At 38.1% G+C, this 17,390-nt stretch overlaps 2 protein-coding genes across 3 annotated transcripts in view; both read right to left on the reverse strand.

Annotated features, from left to right (window-relative positions):
* Positions 1-2,181, reverse strand: part of CDC14A_1 (Dual specificity protein phosphatase cdc14a) — a 65,926-nt gene extending 63,745 nt beyond the window's left edge. For both annotated transcript variants that reach the window (XM_051210532.1, XM_051210533.1), the window contains exon 1: positions 1,944-2,181. In XM_051210532.1, coding sequence (XP_051070532.1) covers positions 1,944-2,019 — 76 coding nt within the window. In that variant the 5' untranslated portion in view covers positions 2,020-2,181. The remainder of the gene's footprint in view (positions 1-1,943) is intronic.
* A 1,996-nt stretch (positions 2,182-4,177) lies between these two features.
* MS3_00001091 (uncharacterized protein) lies at positions 4,178-7,955 on the reverse strand. Its single transcript, XM_051208599.1, has one exon. It carries the CDS (start codon positions 5,987-5,989, stop codon positions 5,270-5,272), a length of 720 nt encoding a protein of 239 aa, XP_051070534.1. The 5' UTR covers positions 5,990-7,955; the 3' UTR covers positions 4,178-5,269.
* Positions 7,956-17,390: the final 9,435 nt, after the last annotated feature.

Raw genomic sequence — 17,390 nt, forward strand, 5'->3', positions numbered from 1 at the left:
TTCATGGCATTTTTGACACTTCAAATCCATCCTAAACGGTGTTATTTATTGTCATAATATTGATATTGGGTTCTCTATACGACAATTGTTTATGATCAGAACCCAGGTACTCTTTATTTATAGTTAGCTTGAAAGCTATTTGTCTGTACATTTTATTCACCTAATTAAATTTTGTATATTTATTGCTTTTTTCACAAATTACGCTTGAAGTAATGATGTAGCTAGAACTGGACTATATAAAATGACATGTCAGTCTTTGGCACAAAATAGAGAAGGAAAATCATGTAATAATGTAAATATAAGAAGTATCGAATAACACAGTTGACAGCGGGAGGCAATAATGATTACGTCCCCGTCAATAGAATAATAGTTTGTGAATAACACGGCAGGATAAATTCGGTCTTTAACTTCAAGGTATGCTTAACAACCAGACAAAATGCTTTAGATATACCAATAGGTAAATATAGTACTCTTCAAGAATCGGAAATGAGAAACTTACGATGTATTGAAAATTTTTAAAATACATGGGAGGAAATCTTACTAATCGACCATACATTAATACCTTGTTCTAATACGGACAAGCGTGCGGTTACCTAATTTACAATTACCACTCTCAACACTTCATCATAAAAGCTGCATCACAATTTTTGTAATCATGAAATGTTCCCTATTTATCATCGGTTCTACACATTAACGTTGAGCACTGTTAAAAATCCTGTTACAAAAATTCAAACTGGAATAATTTACCACACATATGTAGCTGGTGCAGAGTGAACTTACAGAACAGCATACAATTATGTTTTACGTATTTATATGACTGAATACATATATGGTAATGGCCCACCAATATAACACAACTTCAAAATATATCAAGCTAGTAAATTCGAATTATAAAGCACCCATATATCTTCACTGACGATGAAGTCATTTGGTACTTAACTAAAGATTGTAAGCTATTCTAGACCATGTTGATAGATGCAGACTACTTGGTTGGGGTTCACGTGAATATCGTAACCAATGGTTGGAGACTCTGGGTGACATGGCTCAGAATCGGTCACAATGGCGTCGGTGTATACATTCTTTGTCTTGCCCCAAACCGTGAGGCTAGAATAACTTTATACCTTTCTTTCTACGAACTAATTCTTCCTTCCTGTTTTATATCCTTATACTCACACTCTTTTATATATTACTACCATTGAAGTAACTACTATGAATTTGGTGTTCATCTTGTTGTGCTAATGAAGTGTGGCAAATTGGACTAATAAGCATATGCGCCTGGTCATATGTTGTTGCTGACTGACTGATTCCGGGATCACATAGCTATTTAGGTACTTTCATATCTAATTAAAGTTTAAGTGAGCCCATAACCACATTAAAGTTAATAGGCAATCTTTCAGAAATGCTGGCTAATTAGAGTGATCAATTTTCTCCAATGTCTTTGCATTGAGATACTGAAAAAGAATAATCCCATAAAGGAATAAGTACAAGTCTAAACTTCTTTATACACGTTATTTGTTAGGAAAACGACGTATAAAGACGAGTTAAGACTTGACAAAAGATACGTGAGTTCCCACTCAAGTACCGTACACCACTTATTGATATTTACTGATGTTTAATCTAAGGCCTACAAGCGACTGAACAATGTACTAAACCATTGATCATAAGGTATATGCTTGACATTACTGGTGATCGTATCATGCCAGTGAATGGATTTACCAAAGAAAATTACTTAAAGATGGATTATCATTCCGACAAGTATTAGTATGACTTATAGTTAAATAAACGTGGATAAATATAGTAACTGAACGACGAGATCACATAAGTAGATTAACCTACTTACTTTACGAAAATAATCCAATAATATGCATCAAACAGATAAAATCGTTCACAATATCCGTTACAAATGTATGGTTTCTAGTTTTATGCTCCTCTTATAGACTTACCTCTAATTATACAGGACGCAACTGATAATAATCGTTCATTATCGATTTCACTTTTATCATAAGGCTTCAGGACCATTGAATTGAGATATAGCCGAATCAAAAAGTATCTACGTATGTAACGGCCTCTAACAGGTATAAACGAAGACAGTCCTAATTCCAAAAGGACGATACAAGCTATTGGAGGAGAACTGAAGCAGATGTTGAAGCTTTTTTAGAAAAGTACTAACAGACGACCTTGAATGGTCGACAAAAATCTATCCAAAAAAACATTCTGATCTCTCAGTCAGTCATTTTCCTATCCTATGCATGCCTTTATGGAACTAGAAAACCTGAAAATTAGGCATTTCACGTATTTTCGGGTTTCCGAATGAAAAGAAGACTTGAAACCTACTAGTACAATTCGAGGAGTGACCTTCCTAGACACATCAGATGTTGTGGGACCTGTAGGGTCAGTCATTATTTTAGGCCCATGTATCTTATTTTAGCTTTCGGACATTCCATTCTATTCATTCTACTTGAGTCATATGTTGACCTTGTCAATTATTCGCTTATCAGTCTTGACTGTTTTTATATGAGCGTATATGTGTGTACACTTCATATCCCATGACTCACTGCATGTCTGTAGCTTTATTTTGTCTGACTATAAATATTGAGTAACGCTTGACTAAAATGGAGTTGGCTTCCCAGCCATCTTCCCTGCGTGTCATTTTGCTTTGCTCTGTTTCATTCGCTTCATGTACAAAATATATGTATTCACAAGTCAATTCTCGTTATTCGACTTATTTAATTCCGTTATTGACCAACGCGATTCAAGTCGACGATGGTATGTGAAAAAAGGTTAATACAAACATTCGTACGCTCTAAATGGAGTCGAGAACTACGGGCCACAAAAGACCCGACTTTGATCGTGAAGACAACTTTAAAATGCCGAATGGAGTACACGTTACTGTCGGCTGACTTTGGTCAGCATGCCATGATGTAGAACACTGAGGCTGAGACGCCGCTAACGAGGCACGCTGTACTGGAAGAAAACGGAGACGTGAAGTTCCTAAACAACTTTCCAGCCCACTTTAAAGAATGATCTTTTTGTAACCTTGAATGCATGTAATCCTGTAGAGGTTTTGTGCACGTAGATATCCCCCTCGTTTTGCCCATTCAAGAAGCAAGACTAGTGGTTGAACAGTTTTTTATTCCGATCGTGGAACAGATCATTTTAAACCCAGAGTTCTCTTTTTCAAACACACATAATTTCCTACATTGCAACGTCAAGGAAAAAAGGAGTAAATCAAGAGAAATTGGAAACATGTACTCTCAGTTAAATTTGACGACTACGATTTCAGCTGAGGCTTAGCTATCCGCCGATGTCATGGACGACAACTTAGCATGCAACATATGACACTTTTCCTATGTGAGAGAGTAAATAAAATAATACCAGGAATTTAAGTAAACAATAATAGCCACTTCAAAGCCCTAAAAACGAACGACCAAGTATGATATGGTCGTATTGGTGTTTTTTAACACCTAGAAATATGAGATAATCCAAGTTCTATAGTAAACACTACATCTGGATTTCGACCAGAAAGCAAGTTTCCACATCTATAAGGCGGTTTCATTAACGACTTATCATGCCCTTTAATAGTTCAGGATTGACTGAACATATGGGTGACATGATAATATAGGGTTAGTGACTGGACAATTTGATAACCCAAGGTCAGCTTCTGTTCAATGTTCATGTAAAATCACCAATTCGGAGTAGTGAACAAGGACGATTATATTCAGAGTGATCAAAAACGTAAATGCTCCCTAATCCAGCTACTCTAGGGAAGACTTCACCATAATAATGGACCATTTTCAACAATCTCCACGACCAACAGAGTAGTAGAGGCCTACGATGGATAACCGCCGGAAGATAGTGTGGGATACAATTCGGAATGCGATCTTACACAATGTACCTCATGCAAAGCAAACTTCCGAAAAAAAGATTCTGATTCAAGAAAAACACAGAACGCTTACAACAAACAATAGGAGAACCTAAATACGGTTCGAAAGTATCGATAAAGGATTTTGACGGCAGCTTAAAATTAAGGGAGAAAAAAGTTCAAAGTTCATGGCTCCAGTACGCTTTTACAGATCGATCTTGAAGCTAAAATACAATAAATAATAATATATTTCCTCATGAACAGGTACACGCCATTACTCACGAACTTATTCTTGTTACGAGTACTGGTTGAAGACATTGGGTAGCATGGATTGGAGTCCTTTACAATTGTCCAGGTACATCCCCTCTTTATCCTTCTTTAGGTCTTTAGTTCCATTATTTCTTCACATCCACCTTTAATTTCTGTCTCCATTTTTGTCGTTATGCTGACACTGTGTGGCAACTTATGTTGGTGAACATTTGCTCCAGGCTTTGCAGTGATTATGACTGACTGACTGATTTCATCTTCCTGGTTCAAAATAATATGTCGAACCATTGCAATAATATCTGACTTTCTGTGATTGTGTGATGCAGACAGATACACTGTTCCTCAATTTCCATCACAAAATTAAATGGAATAGTTAGTATTATTTCGTTTTTTCTTGTGTCAGTTAGAAATGATTCTGTGTTGCGTATAGAATAGACAGTGATCTCTTTTAAACATTAAGAAATATTTTTTAACCCACTTTCGAAAGAAAAGTATGATGATTTATTGACTGAAAACAACTTTTAACAATAACGAGAGAGACACATTGTGTCATTGAAGAACAAAGAAGACAATTCAGCGAGTAGAATTTTCTTTTTAACGATTTCACTTACTTAAGCTGCACAGTATAGTTTTATTTGCTAAAACAGTATTTTATAGTAATATAGAATGGTGCTAAATGTTTAAAATACCTGACGTGGTGTATTGTCAAGAATTAAGAATCATATATTAAAAGGAATTTATGTAATAATCGGCTGGCGAAAAAGTTGTAAAGTGACAATAATTGTCTACTTGGTAGCTATTAAGGACAGAATAATTAGGAGTTGTACTTACTAATGTACGCCTGTTACCCCTCGTAGAGGTGCATAGGCTGCATACCAGCATTCTCTATCTAACTCTGTCCTGGGAAATACTTTCCAGTTATTTCCAGTTGCTATTCATCCTTCGGATGTCTGCTTCCAGTTCGCAGCCCAACATGTTCTCCAGTCTTCAGCTTTTTCGTTTCCCTTTAGTATTCCAAGTTAGGGCTTGCCTCGTGATGCAGTTTGATGATTTCCGCAGTGTGTTACCTATCCGCTACAAGTGTGTTTACCTGATTTCCACTTTAGCTGAATGCTGGTTTGCTCTCTCTCTCTCTCTCTCTCACACACACACACACACACAGTGGCTGTTGCTGATGGCATCCGGCCAACGAACATTGAGTATCTTGCGTAGACAATTGTTTACAAATACCTGTACTTTGTTGATGATGGCTGTAGTATTTCTCCAAGTTTCAGCTCCGTACAGTTGAACTATCTTGACGTTCGTATTGAAGATTCTGACTTTGTTGTTAGCTGCCAATTGTTTCGAGTTACATATGTTCTTCAACTGTAGGAATTCTGCTCTTGTTTCGTCAGTCCTCTCATTTACTTCTGTATCAGATCCTCCTTGTTTACCAATGAAACTGCCCAGTAACACGAACGTCTTCACCTCTTCCAGAGCTCCATCAAGTGTGACTAGGTTGGTGTTCTCCGTGTTGTATTTGGGGATCTTGGTTTTTCCCTTATGTATGTTAAGGTTTAAGGATTCAGAGGCTGCTGCTATACTAGTTGTCTTCATCTGCATTTGTTGGTGTGTATGGGATAGAAGAGCTAGGTCATCTGCAAAGAACAAATCATGTAGCCACATCCAAGCTCTCCATTGTATTCCGTGCTTTCCCTGAGATGCGGAGGTCTTCATAATCCAGTCGACCACCAGATGAAAGGAAAAGAGAGAGAGAGAGAGTGAGCAGCCTTGTCTAACACCGATTTTCACTTGGAATGAGTCTGTCAGCTGTCCTCCATGCACGACTTTGCAGTGTAGTCCGTCGTATGAATTTCTCATGATGTTGACGGTTTTCTCAGGTACACCATAGTGTTAGAGAAGGTTCCTCTATCCACACTGTCAAATACTTTCTCAAAGTCAACGAAGTTGGTGTATAGTGACGAATTCTATTCAATTGATTGTTCAACGATGATCCGTAGTGTTGCGATTCGGTCTGTACACAACCGATCCTTAGTGAATCCGGTCTGTTGATCTCGAAGTCGGGCGTCTACTGAACCTTTCATCTGGCTCAACAACACTGTTGAGAGCTTTTCCTAGTACCGATAGTAGTGCATCTGATTTCAGTGCTCCAGCTGGTTTAGTCAGGTTGCTGCTTTCCCACTCTTCATTTGTCTAATAGCCATCCATCGTTGGTGGAGTGATATCTATAGGAATGTCTGTGTGTGCTGCTTCAATGTCCAGTGGGTTCAGTGAGACTGGTCTGTTCAAGAGTTCTTCAAAGTCCTCTACGCAATTGTCCGGCTGTTCTTAAATTTCAGTGATTGGCTTGCCTTCTTTGTCTTTGAATAATCTCTCTGGTTTACAATATTTCTCTGTGAGCCTCTTCATTGTTTTATATAAACGTTTCATATTTCCTTCTCTTGCAGCTTTTCCCTCTGTCATTACTAGTTCTTCGATGTGTTTCTGCTTGTCAGCTCTAATGCTCTTCTTCGCTTGCTTGTTTGCTTCTGTTTATTCAGCTTGTGCCTTGACTTTCTCTGTTCTTGTTTGGCTGCTGTTAATTGCTGTCTTCTCGTTCTTCCTTTCTTGAATCGTGATATTGGTTTCCGTTAAGATACATTCCTTTTGAAGATACTTGTTGCTATGCAGTATAATCTGACACTTCAAAGTCAATGCTTTGAGTAGGTCATGTAAAGCTCTTGTTGAAAGTTATCTTGAATTCGTTGTTTGTCAGTATCTCGAAGGAAGGTTGTGTTGAACTTTTTAGTGCTGTTTCCGCAATTGTCCAATTATCCTTTAGCTTCAGACACATCTTGGCCACAACTAGGTGTTCATCTGAAGCTATGTCAGCTCCTCTCCTGGATCTTGTGTCCCACATTGTCTCTCGGAATTTTTTGTTGATACAAATATGATCTATCGTGTTCTCCATAGTGCAGTACAGTGAGATCCATGTTGCTTTGTGTGTTCGTCTGTGTGGGAATATTGTGCCGCTTATAACAAATTTGTTGAATGCGTATAGATTTGCAAATCTCTCCTCACTTTCGTTTCTCTCCTTCAGTCCATGTCGTCTCATGATATCTTGATATCCATTGTTGTCCATTCCGGCTTTGGAGTTTATATCTCCCCTCAGGATGGTGAAGTCGTTTTCGGGCACTTAGCTATGATTGATTGCGGCCACTCATAGAACTGATCCTTATTGTCATTGCTACCATCATTGGTGGTTGTATAATACTGGATGGCATTCATCATGATTCCCTCCGTTGTTTTAAACGATACTTTGATGATTCTGGTTCCGTAAGATTCCCGTCCCACAAGTGCTCTACGTGCTTCTTTGGATGAAATCAGAGCAACTCACTGATTATGTATTGCATTTTCTCCATCGTGAATAGAGTACAGAAGCATCTCTGACTTATCTAACCTTTGATGTCCAGCTTCGGTCCAATGGGTTTCGAGTACTGGTCCCGAGTACTGCTCCTCATTTCCGTTGCTATTTGAATGATCCTCCCGATCTCCCACATTGTCCGAACTTTCCATGTTTCTATAAAAATTGTTGCGCCTGTTGGTAGAAGTGTCATAAGCCTTCTGATTTCGTAGGATCTACGCTTTCTTCTTGAGGCGTCATAATTCTCCCTTTAACTACCAGAGAAGGGATTAAATGGTTTGGTTTGTTTAATCTGGTTGGTGTTTTTAGCAAGATTTTTTTCCACAGGATGGGTTTACCGATCCCATGTCCAACTCTCACCCTTTACCCCGGCATGAGATCGGCAGTAATTCTGGAAGGACTATAGGCCAACTTCACCGACCAACTAAACCAGGAAACTGCAAGCTTAGAACACTGTTGGACTCTAGCACCAGCTGAGGATCTGCGAAATACTCATTTGACCCCCGGATTAACACTAAGAATACTGGAATTCCCGGTCCCTGGAATGACACCATGATTCAACAATATGTTTCCTGTAACCCTGAAACAATGTGTGATCTTGCTTATGCAATATTATTTTTATCTATTTTAAATATGCTGTTCTATCTCCAGCCTAAATATGTTCTTCATCATTTATTGATGATCTTTAAAACGCGATGAATCAAGATAGACAAAGATGTGACTTCCACGCAAGATCTTATAGATTGGGCAGTTACATCATAACTAATCTACAATTTTAGGATTGGGTCTATTATTAGAGCAGTACTAATATCGAAGTAGACCACAGTTCTACCGACCTCTACCAGACAAAGTAATCATACCCTTCAAGGTGGATAATTTAAAGAGAACTCTTAACAAACACGTGCTCATCCATAGATTGCCATCGCTTACTTGGATCACCTGGTCCTGATAGATGTCTCAGTTTAACTTAAGATATGATTACCGCTTATCAGTAACTATTTCATCATCTCCACTTCCTTTCTTACAGCTCGATTGTTTCAAACTATATGCATCACTAATTAATTCATTTACTTATTTTTTCTCTCTTGAAATAGTTTTCTTCTCCTAGTGTTCTAATTTCATTATTTTGATTTTTAATCACGATTAACCAACCTTTTTCTGGTAATGTGAGAGCTGAAGATATCTAGAGACCCTACTGCCTTGAGACTAACGCTTTTCCTCGAATTACAAAATATACAAATCCACAAGTACCTACTAGATTGACTGGAATTAGTGAATTCGAGTGGCTAGACCTCCAGATATTGTAAATTACTAGATGCCTGAAACCGTATAGAAACAACAAGAGACAAGCGTAGGCTCTTAGTAAATTGATGAATTTTGGAAACCTTTCACTCAAAACTATAATCCTTCTGTGTATCGGTTGAAAACTATTGACGTGACAGTTATTTGAGTTCAGGGAAATTTTCACTTTTTGCTTTGGTTAAAGCAAACTTATTTCCAGGAGTCAACGAGCTGGATAATCCATTCTATTATCTGGTCATCATTTACCACCAGGTAATTAATTTCATAGTGTTTTTAGCGTTCATTCTTCATTTAGCGGCAGTGAGGAAATTCACCACATACTTTTATATTTCCGTAAATAAGAAGCAGCGTGCATAAATAAAAATAAATCTTAGAGAACAGTTTTTATGACACGTTTTTCTACTGTATTAAGCTCTACGCATCCTACATCCTAAATACTTATTCAAATTTGAATTTTAGCAAGGCATTAAAATCTGGGAGAGCTAATTCACAACATCTACACCCTACCATACTCAATATCTTAGGAGACCTTGGCTTTATGCCTCGGCTAACACATTAGTTGGGCATAATTTTCATACATAGACAACATCAGTGTCACTCGCTGTTTGCTTCGACCCAAACTATGATAAGAACATTGTGGTAAGCAGATGTTTCTGTCCTAAAGACATGAGTGGCTAGAAACTGCCTTCCTATTCACCACTTGCTCTAGTCAGTAACTTTATATTTCCTTTCATTTTTTATTTCAGTCTTATTTTATCTGATAAATCGAGTAAATAGTGTTTTGCTGAGATCTCTGTGTTCTAGAATATACATCATTCTTTCAAGTATAACATTATAAGTTTGTGTAAGACCTATCGTTGAATACTTCTCGTTCTTATTTTCTAACCTACGCTTATCTGATATACTAAAGGTGGAAGGAATACAACGAGACTTTACCCGCAAAATACTTAAGACTGACTCAGTCATTGACTACAGTTCCCCGATACCAAAACTTGGGAATAGCACCTTTTTGAGAGAGAAGGCTTAAGTCTAATTTGATTCTCTACTTCGGACTACTCAAAAACCTTACTAATCCAACATGTAAGATAGTTCTTGGCCGAGATTCACATGAACACGAACTTCGAAACAAAGTTTCTACAGTCAAAGTTGAGAAATACAGATCAAAACCTCGGGAAAACCTCTTCCTCATCAAGTGCGTGCGCTAATTAAAAGGACAGTGGTATTTTTCCTCGCTGAGTAAATTTTATTGTTTTGATCGTTTATTACGTATCAAGATTACTGTTTCCACTTTAATCGAATTTATTTCAATTCAAGTATTCGATAAAAGTATCGTTTATGTTCCCAAATTAGTTTGTCGTCGGTACTTTTGTGTACGTTGTTTTTTATTGTATCTGTTAGTACTTTTGGCGCTAGCAATCTACAGTTTTCCACTTCTTTTGGTCATGGATAGTTTTTGTCTCTGAGTATTGTTGCATCTAGTTCTTCTTTCTAAAAAGACCCCTGTTTAATGACTGGAAAGCGCAAAAAAAGCAATTGACAACGTTTGGGCTGTCGTTACCCCGTTGAAAGCGGCATGCAGTGTGATGAGTGAGAAGACTAGTGTAAGATCCATTTTGAATGCTTTGTGTGTTTGTGAAAATCCCTCCATGTATATACTTGCACTTTGTTCCTATTGATTCTTTTAGTTGTACATTGTTAACTTTTTGACTACATTTGAATTGTTAATATTTGTATTTTATTATAGTTTTCGTTTTTACTACACCTTCACCAATCCCCCATGTTTCTTCCCGAACTGCACTTATGTTGTTTTACTTTATACTAAGTCTGGGCGGCAGCGTTTTTGGTTTATCCCTGCTTTTGATTGCTTGACCTGTGTTGACTGGAATTGTGCATTTTGGTTGTGAATTGAAGCACTCTTCCAGAATTGAAAACACTCTGTTATAGGGCGACCAATTATTACCTTTTGAACGAATCTGTACGTGATCTATCCAGACAGGATAGAATAACAGTTATTTGTGGTGATTGTTTAGATTTGATCAACTGAACGATTGTTGGTTGGATAGCTGAGTGGTTATATTTGTTTAGAACCGTCATCTTACCCAATTACTTTGTTTTGGTTTCAAACGGGCGAGGACGCGTATCTAACTCATTCCGACAGCTGTCCGGCAGTCCAAACCATAGTTTGGATCTTACAACTAGTACCACGAAGCTTGCACGAATAAAACGCCTGCGGCTTTCAAATGGTTGAGTATAAACGTTTGCGTATGGCTTTGTCAACAGTGCTGTTCGGATGCAAACAGCTTGCTAACCGAGGCCATCTCATTGGTAAGTGCTGCAAAAAAGTGTTTTGGCAAGCGTGGTCGGGACACAGCGAACAGTACTCGCTCTATCGACATGCAAATTGGTGTGAAACAAACTCAAGTCAGTTCGAAAACAGGTGGCTCACACCGACCAAAGAAGGAAAAACAATCTTCAAAGAGGTCTGTCTCAGCCAAAAACTCAAGAAAATAAGTTCCTTCTGTCCACCGTCTTCTAAATGGTGTCGAGCAGGAAACGCCTAGAAGCCTCAATGGCAAGGCTCGATCGGTTTCAAGCGGGAAACATAACCTTACCTCCCAAATCGTCGACAATCCTCCGGAATACCACAGTATGTTTGGCGCAACTGTGGTTGCCTCTCATAGCAACTTTGACGAATGGGTACAGGTTGTAAGGAAGAAACAACATGACGATATAAAGGTGAATCCTGCTCCCATAAAAGCATTCGAGAAATCGAAGGGTGATCACAGTGACAGATTAGTTATTTTTCATAGAATCAAGAAGAGTGAAAGCTCTGAACCAAAAACTCGTTTTGAGCATGACACTGTGCTGATAAAACAGCCATTTAATGAACTCATGCCTCAAAATATCCTCGGACTCACCCTGCAAAAGGTGTGCAGACTAGGTAGTCTATCGAACTTGGAGCTTGATCAATCCAGACTACTTAAAGTTGTATTCAAATATTCGAATGAACGCGACTTAGTTTTACAGAATGGACGTAAATTAAAGGGTTTAGGAGTTTTTATCTGCAAGGGCATGCCGTTGGCAGACCGAGTAAAAAGACGGGAGGCCAAAAAACTATAACTTAGGTTAGACGCTGGTGAAAAGGACATCAAAATTGCAAATTTTCGGGTTGTAAGGCCTCGACAGAGAATGATGCCGAAGCCACTATGGGTGAAGCACGAAACTGCTTAAGTGGGTTTCGGATCTGTTACACTAATGCTCGACGCTTACTCAATAAGCGATCGGAACTAGCTGTACAGATTGACTCTACAAAGCCAGACATAATCGGTCACAAAAACCTGGCTGACACAGTCTATAGATAGTATGGAACTTGATTTCGAGGGTTTTACGTTAGTAAAAGCCGACAGAATGCCAGAGCGTATAGGAGGAGGAGTAGCTCTATTCATTAGGAATGCTATCCCATCTTCCATTATCGACAGTGTATCGCATGAGAGTGGGACGTGTGAATTAGTTAGTTGCCGGATATGCCCTCATTTTTCTTGTCTTCCAAAACAGAGAATTTGCGAGGACACTTCAAAAAAGTTCAGAAGCGCAGAACTAATGAATTGTCAGCTGACTATCGACTTTTCCATCGAAACATCGACGAGTGGGGTTCATTAACTTAACACGTGGTTGAGGCTCCATCCGTCGACTCTTTCAAAAGAAAGTTGGATCAACTGAGAGATCACCATTGCCAGAACTAACACAGGCCATCAAGCTTCCTGTCCTTTCCAAACTGAAACTGAAGTATGCAACAATATGGAACAGTCTTCCCTCCGAAATACGCATGGCAGATGAATTACATACGTTTGTAAAACTGCTTGATCAAGCTCTCACTTGCACTGATCTAGCACGTACGAACACATCTGCGCCCCACTCAAACATCATAGGCTCTCTCCATGTCTAGACAAAAATGAACTTTAAGTTCATTTTGCCTTATTTTTCCTACTTTGCATTCGTACTAGTTACTTTTCCACACTATTTCTTCACTTGAAGTAGACAGGCAACTCCCTGGACCTATCGATACTGTTCAAATAAACACGGTAGATAAGGGACACTTACTACCACCATAAAAAGTCAAGAGAACCGCACAATCGACTGCCTACTGCTAGTGGTCTTGAATCTATGGAGCCTGTTATCCATCAGCTGGTTAGGACAACACAAAATAACATCAGCACCAAGCTAGTGTGAGTTTCTGTTTATTCTTTATTGGCTTTTTACTCTTCTGTACACTATGTTGACTGGCAGTTAACATTGTTTCTCCATTCGTTACCTTATCTACAACTCATGTACTTCTGTACTTTTCCGCCCGCTTTAATAAACAACTATCCTACATTATACCCTTCTTAATGCTTATACTCTAATTGGCAACCTATACTTTATACTATAGATAATTAAATCATTGCACCGATGCCTTACCCACAGTCCATAACTTGCAAATGCCTGATAAGCTTGTAATGTGATACTCATAGAAAGTGTTTTCCAACAAGATGTGAAGCACAGAGGATTTTGTGAGGTATGACATATATCCAAAAATAAGCTTAAATGAGCCTAACATCACAAGAGGAGGGAGGGTGGAGTTACTGACCAGCAAGCATTAATGGTAAGGGCGATGACTTCAATCCAACCGGTGTTTGTGGGGCAGAACATTTTGTATGTATCAGGCTCTTTATGATTCAGAATAAACCAATCAATCTGTGATAAAGATTGTCTTCCTACGCTCACCACTCAGACTAATGTTCCCAATTTTATGCTGGATTGGCTATTCTACTAAGACAACCTATAACATGCTAACTCGGACTTTTACACTAGAATTGCGTGGCTGACATCGGATGGACAAAAAAGAAAAGAAAGGAAAAATTAGACAATAAAAGATATGGTCATTAGTATTCTTAACATTTCAACCTCTATATACACACTCCTAATAAACTGCTTTCCTTTTACCAACCTTGACTTCCCTTCCTTCATGTGGGCTTACTCCGACGTGTTAAACATGACAAGTAATCGTTCTCTATTACTACATTCTCTTATATGAAGCCTCTGACATCATTTCACTCTAACAAGAGACACTATGAATTTAATCTATCTGTTCTACTACACAGTGTTAAGCGACGTTTGGCGTTCATATCCAAGTGCCTTGCTGCTCTTCTGTTTCTCTTTCTTTTTTTCTTCAGAATCTTGCTCTGAGCGCACAGCTGTGGGTATTATGACATCTGGAACAAACTTGGCGTACGCGTCTTCTCAATGTCATGTTTTAGAGCAGGCGCTCTACGAGTCTACTTTATAACAACCATAAACGTAGTAAGTTGGGAGGCATACTGTGCGCCGACAAGTGTAATTTATAGATCAAGCCCGTAAAAATGGCGTGTACCTGCCCATGCAGAAACACATTGTTATTTGACTTATTTAGTTCCGTTGTTAACTAATGGGATTCAAGTCAACGGTTATACACGATGAATGACGACATGTATGTTTCAAAAACGATCATTCATACGATCTAAATAGAGTCAGATCTCGGACCACTTAACATTGTCTGGATTTATATGCAAATTCATGATTTCATATACTTGAGGAAGAGGAAGGTTGAATAGCGTGAATTTTTTATAGAAAATATCCCTTTACTTAGGCACCAGCGCAATAAAGGTTTTGAGAATAGATCCTGCAATAAGTCGCGTAATGAGAGTCCATTCATGCCCACACAATTGACATGTAGTGCTTCTTTTAGAGTTGTTCATTTATATCTCTGAAAAGGAACGACATTATTGGAACGATTTATTTTTATATAACAGTGTAATGCCTGTCAATCGCTTTTAAATATGAACCAAAAGCCACATTGACTGTTCACCATACGCTTCACTAATGATCCGCAGCACAACTCTCAACACAGAAAAGTTTCCTCTCAAAAGTCCAGAACAGAATAATCACGAACAATAACAGATAATCGTTAATACACAAAAATTTTAAAATCATAAGATGAAGTGTGATTTCATGCCAAAGATAGCTGACATCTGTATTTAGTTCGTTAAACGAAAAACTTTCTTCGGATTTGTTGAAATATGGAAAGATCACAAGAGATCAGACGAAAAACATACATCAAGATGAGTGACACTAAAAATAGTTTTTGGCACTAAACCTTAAATATTATGAAAATCATGTGACTTTAGCAGGTGTCTAAGTAATTTTTGTGTTTCAAACTGCAGTTAACAGCTTCGAATTCCGAAAAAATTTGTACACGTTCATCTAAACTAGACGGTCCTTGAATGTGTTATAAAAATCCATTAGTTTAAAAAGCAGTTAGAAAAGAAACCAGATGGCATTCGTACAGTGAAATAGTTGTCACGTTGAACCAAATACTTTGTGGATGCCAGTTCGGTCGTCATCCCCACAGCGATATGTCTTTCCCGAAATGTGAATAAGTACTAATTTATAAATCTTCGGTTTATCAACCATATTGTCTAAACTTTTTAACCGGCGTTAATTTTATGGTAAGATGGTTTGTTCAGTACATATAGACACACTTCAAAGAAAAGCTCGTCAATTAGGCTGTCATATTGAATTCATTAAGAAATTCATGAGTTTTGCCGTTGAAAATCCTTTTTTGTTCGAATCTGTCTGGTAATTAAAATCAGTGTACTCACTGTTGAATCAGACAATATTTTCGTGCATTTACCGTGATAAATGCACTGACAGACAATAATAAGTTCACACATAAATAAAAAGTGTACATTTATAAAAATTAACAATTGACCCTGTTAAAATACGCAAAATAAATGGTAGGATGTAAACTAATCATTCGTTTAAGTATTATCTAGTCTTTAGTCCATTCTGACAAAACAGATTTTAGTGGGTTTTAATGTGGATCGCAGGTGTATAATGTGAAGTGTAATTCAAGCCAACTATACTTACTAATAAAATTTTGAATGCTGAACTCATATAGGCTGGAAATCGAACTTGGTTATTTTAATTAAATCTTCATATTTCTATATATTCAATATTTACAACGTTTACAATACGGACATGAATCAGTGTCCAGATCTGGGATGAGGAAAGCAAAGTCAGGAGTAAAAGTTTGGATCTAGTATAAGATTCTTCATCATGAACCAATATCCACTGATTGCTGATTGTGCGAAGTCGCTTCATACCTTTCCTTCACTGCTAAATGGTGTCAATGAGTATTAAGGCCAAGTAAAATCTCATTAGTTCACTCATTAATTTTGGTTCTGCACGCAAACTGTAGATAACGTTTGCTAACTCCATAAGTTAAGCATCACTTTGATCTTATGACGAAGCGCATTGTCGCTTTATATGAATGCAGTAAGCAGGTGTCTGGGGCGATGGATATTATCATGGTTATTAATAGTCAATGCATCATGAGAGTGTTACAGAACTGTATATATGATAAAGTTGTCGGTCACTATTTTGCAAACATTTTATAATGAGAGGTGATACAGTGGAACGTGGGATTTCGGCCATTGGAAGTGTGAAAAGCTACTCTTCTGCTTTAATGTATACTAGCTAAACGACCACAAATGCATGCACGTTCATCATATAGAATGCTCCATCGGAACACGTAACGTCGAACTTATTGTATAAGACTGCAGTCATTGATCCAATTCCAGTCTGACATGAATTCGCTGACTCGTCACCACCAAATGTATATATCAAGTTTTAAACCACCATATCGCAATATATAAACACTTCTTGGGATACGAACTGTGCCTTCATCTCGCCAATAGACAACTACAGTAACGAGGTTAAATCGATGTGTAGTAGTTCTAGTTATCTTAATCAACTGCTCTCTTAAAAGTTGCTTCAACTGCAACATGCACACATAAATTGACTTTCAAACACAGGTGCTGTGGATAAATTATTGACTTCACTCAAAGTCACTTGCTGGGACGGCCAAAGGTAATGTAGTAACTTTAAGTGTCACTCAGGTTCTATTCTCATGTAGCATACATTCACTTATCTCTGTTATTTTCCTCCTTCGTAACTTTTGTTCCGCATACTTCTTCCTTAACTTGCCACGCACTTTACGTTTTAGTCTTGTGAGTAGCATGTATAGTGACAGTCTTGCCACCGATAATTATTCTACCACTACAATGACGACTAGCAGAGGTAGGGGTCTAAATCCAGAGGTTAATGATAAGCCGAAAGCCTCAGCCTCTAGCAAAGTGATTATAAAGAATGTTAATACGATACCAGATAAGGAACCTTAGAGTAACATGAACAGTATAGAGCACTCAACCCAAACACCAAAACTGAAACTTCGACTAAGTAACCAGAATCACACTCCTTCCCAGGTGCCTACTCTCAGCAAAACTACTGAACGAAAGCGAAACAATAGAAAAGGGCATTTTAACTGCTCATAACACAGACTCCTGTGGAAAAACAGCACAAAAAGGATAGTTGTATCGCATGTCCGTCCCTCTCCAAAACTGCGACTCAGGATTTGAAAATAATTTCTGTAGTGGCTGGGTTCACTGTTACTGTGATTCTGCAGTACCTCGGCAGTAC

Source organism: Schistosoma haematobium, chromosome ZW (assembly GCF_000699445.3).
Source record: "Schistosoma haematobium chromosome ZW, whole genome shotgun sequence".
In the NCBI taxonomy this organism is placed as follows: domain Eukaryota; kingdom Metazoa; phylum Platyhelminthes; class Trematoda; order Strigeidida; family Schistosomatidae; genus Schistosoma; species Schistosoma haematobium.

Excerpts from the sequence above, each read along its gene's own strand:
- MS3_00001091 (XM_051208599.1), bottom strand. The coding sequence starts at position 5,989 with ATGAGAAATTCATACGACGGACTACACTGCAAAGTCGTGCATGGAGGA.